The 1751-nt window shown below is 47.4% G+C and overlaps 1 protein-coding gene across 1 annotated transcript; it reads left to right on the top strand.

The window, feature by feature from the left end:
• Nucleotides 1-962: 962 nt before the first annotated feature.
• LOC103567851 (interferon omega-2) lies at nt 963-1550 on the top strand. Its single transcript, XM_008544595.2, has one exon. It carries the CDS (start codon nt 963-965, stop codon nt 1548-1550), a length of 588 nt encoding a protein of 195 aa, XP_008542817.2.
• The last annotated feature ends 201 nt before the right edge of the window (nt 1551-1751 follow it).

Genomic DNA, 1751 nt, shown 5'->3' with positions numbered 1-1751 from the left:
ACAAGCCCCTAGACTGTTAAAGTCCTCAGGATGTGGCGAGCCTGCCCTCAGGGCATGAGTCCAGGAGAGTTCAGGATGAGGCCTCTGTCACTGTGGAGGAGACAGTGGTACTAGATGTGATATGTACCTTGTGAGTGAGGCGGTGCTTGGATTTGAACCTCCATCCCCATATGCTCCTGAAAAGAATCAGGACTCATGCTAGGGCTGTTGGCACAGCTTGAGGAGCACTATAGGCCTCCAGTAAGACAATGGTAGAAAGAAAGGACGATGTCTCTGTTAGTCCTGACTTTGTGGCCCCAGGGAAGCATAACCACATGGACCTGCATGAATGGGTTCTAGAAGGAAGAGACACATCGGAGAAGTTCATTCACTCATAATCATCAGCCTCTGCTGTGAATCAAACAGTAAATGCAACCCAGTCCTTGGTTCTAAAGAGCTTAATTGCCAAAGGTGGTCTGGTAAATCCCTTGACTCATACAGAGACCCTTAGGGCTGAGGGAGCCTGCCCTCCTATGTAAGGTGAGGAGGACAAAATGGAGCCTAAGATCAGGGCTAAAAATGTGTCCTAGACAGAGAAGATAATACTTATATATGAAAAAGAGAGATCGAGTGTGTGTGTCGTGAGTATTTACATACCTATATCACTCTGACTTTGGGGCAAAGTCTTTTCTCTTTCGATTGATGAGTATCCATTAGAATTGGCACATCTGAAGTTTCCTGGGAAAATTAAACTTCTGTTGCAAAACTAATAGTTTAGATTGATGACGTCTTCTTAGACCACATGGAGAATACATAAATGAAAACAAAAAAAGGAAATAAAAGTGTAGAGAAATGTTTAGAAAGTGAAAATTATGGTGTTCCCTATTTAATGGCCATGCTTGGAAAGAATGTCATCAGAGAACCTCGGGTCCAAGGTTCAGAGACACCCAGCTCAGCCAGCCAGCAGCACCCTCGTTTTCCCCATGGCCCTCCTGCCCTCTCTCTTGACGGCCCTGGTGGTGATCAGTTATGGTCCTGGTGGAGCTCTGGGCTGTGACCTGCCTCAGAACCACATCCTGGTTAGCAGGAAGAACTTCGTGCTTCTGGGTCAAATGAGCAGAATCTCCTCCGCAATCTGTCTGAAGGACAGAAAAGACTTCAGGTTCCCCCAGGACATGGCGGATGGCAGGCAGTTCCCAGAGGCCCAGGCCACGTCTGTCCTCCACGAGATGCTCCAGCAGATCTTCAGCCTCTTCCACACAGAGCGCTCGTCTGCTGCCTGGAACACGACTCTCCTGGACGAACTCTGCACGGGACTCCTTCGGCAGCTGGAAGACCTGGACACCTGTTTGGAGCAGGAGATGGGAGAGGAAGAATCTGCCCTGGGAACTGTGCGCCCTACACTGGCCGTGAAGAGGTACTTCCGGGGGATCCATCTCTACCTGAAAGAGAAGAAATACAGTGACTGTGCCTGGGAGATTGTCCGAATGGAAATCATGAGATCCTTCTCTTCATCAGCAAACCTGCAGGGAAGATTAGGAATGAAGGATGGAGACCTGGGCTCACCTTGAAATGATTCTCCTTAACTACTGGGTCATGTTACCCTTGCATATGTCCTTGGTCATTTCAAAAGGCTCTTATTTCTGCTTTAGTTGCAGACTCTATTGAATTTAATTCAGCAAATATTTTGCCAGTAGTATTAAGCAAGAATATGTAAAAAATATTCAGTTCCTGTGGCATCAGTGGCTGAGACATGACTGCCCTGATGTTTT

The sequence above is a fragment of the Equus przewalskii genome, chromosome 22 (genome assembly GCF_037783145.1).
Source record: "Equus przewalskii isolate Varuska chromosome 22, EquPr2, whole genome shotgun sequence".
NCBI lineage: Eukaryota > Metazoa > Chordata > Mammalia > Perissodactyla > Equidae > Equus > Equus przewalskii.
Note: the sequence above shows the minus strand (reverse complement) of the source record. Positions and strands in the feature narration are given on the sequence as shown.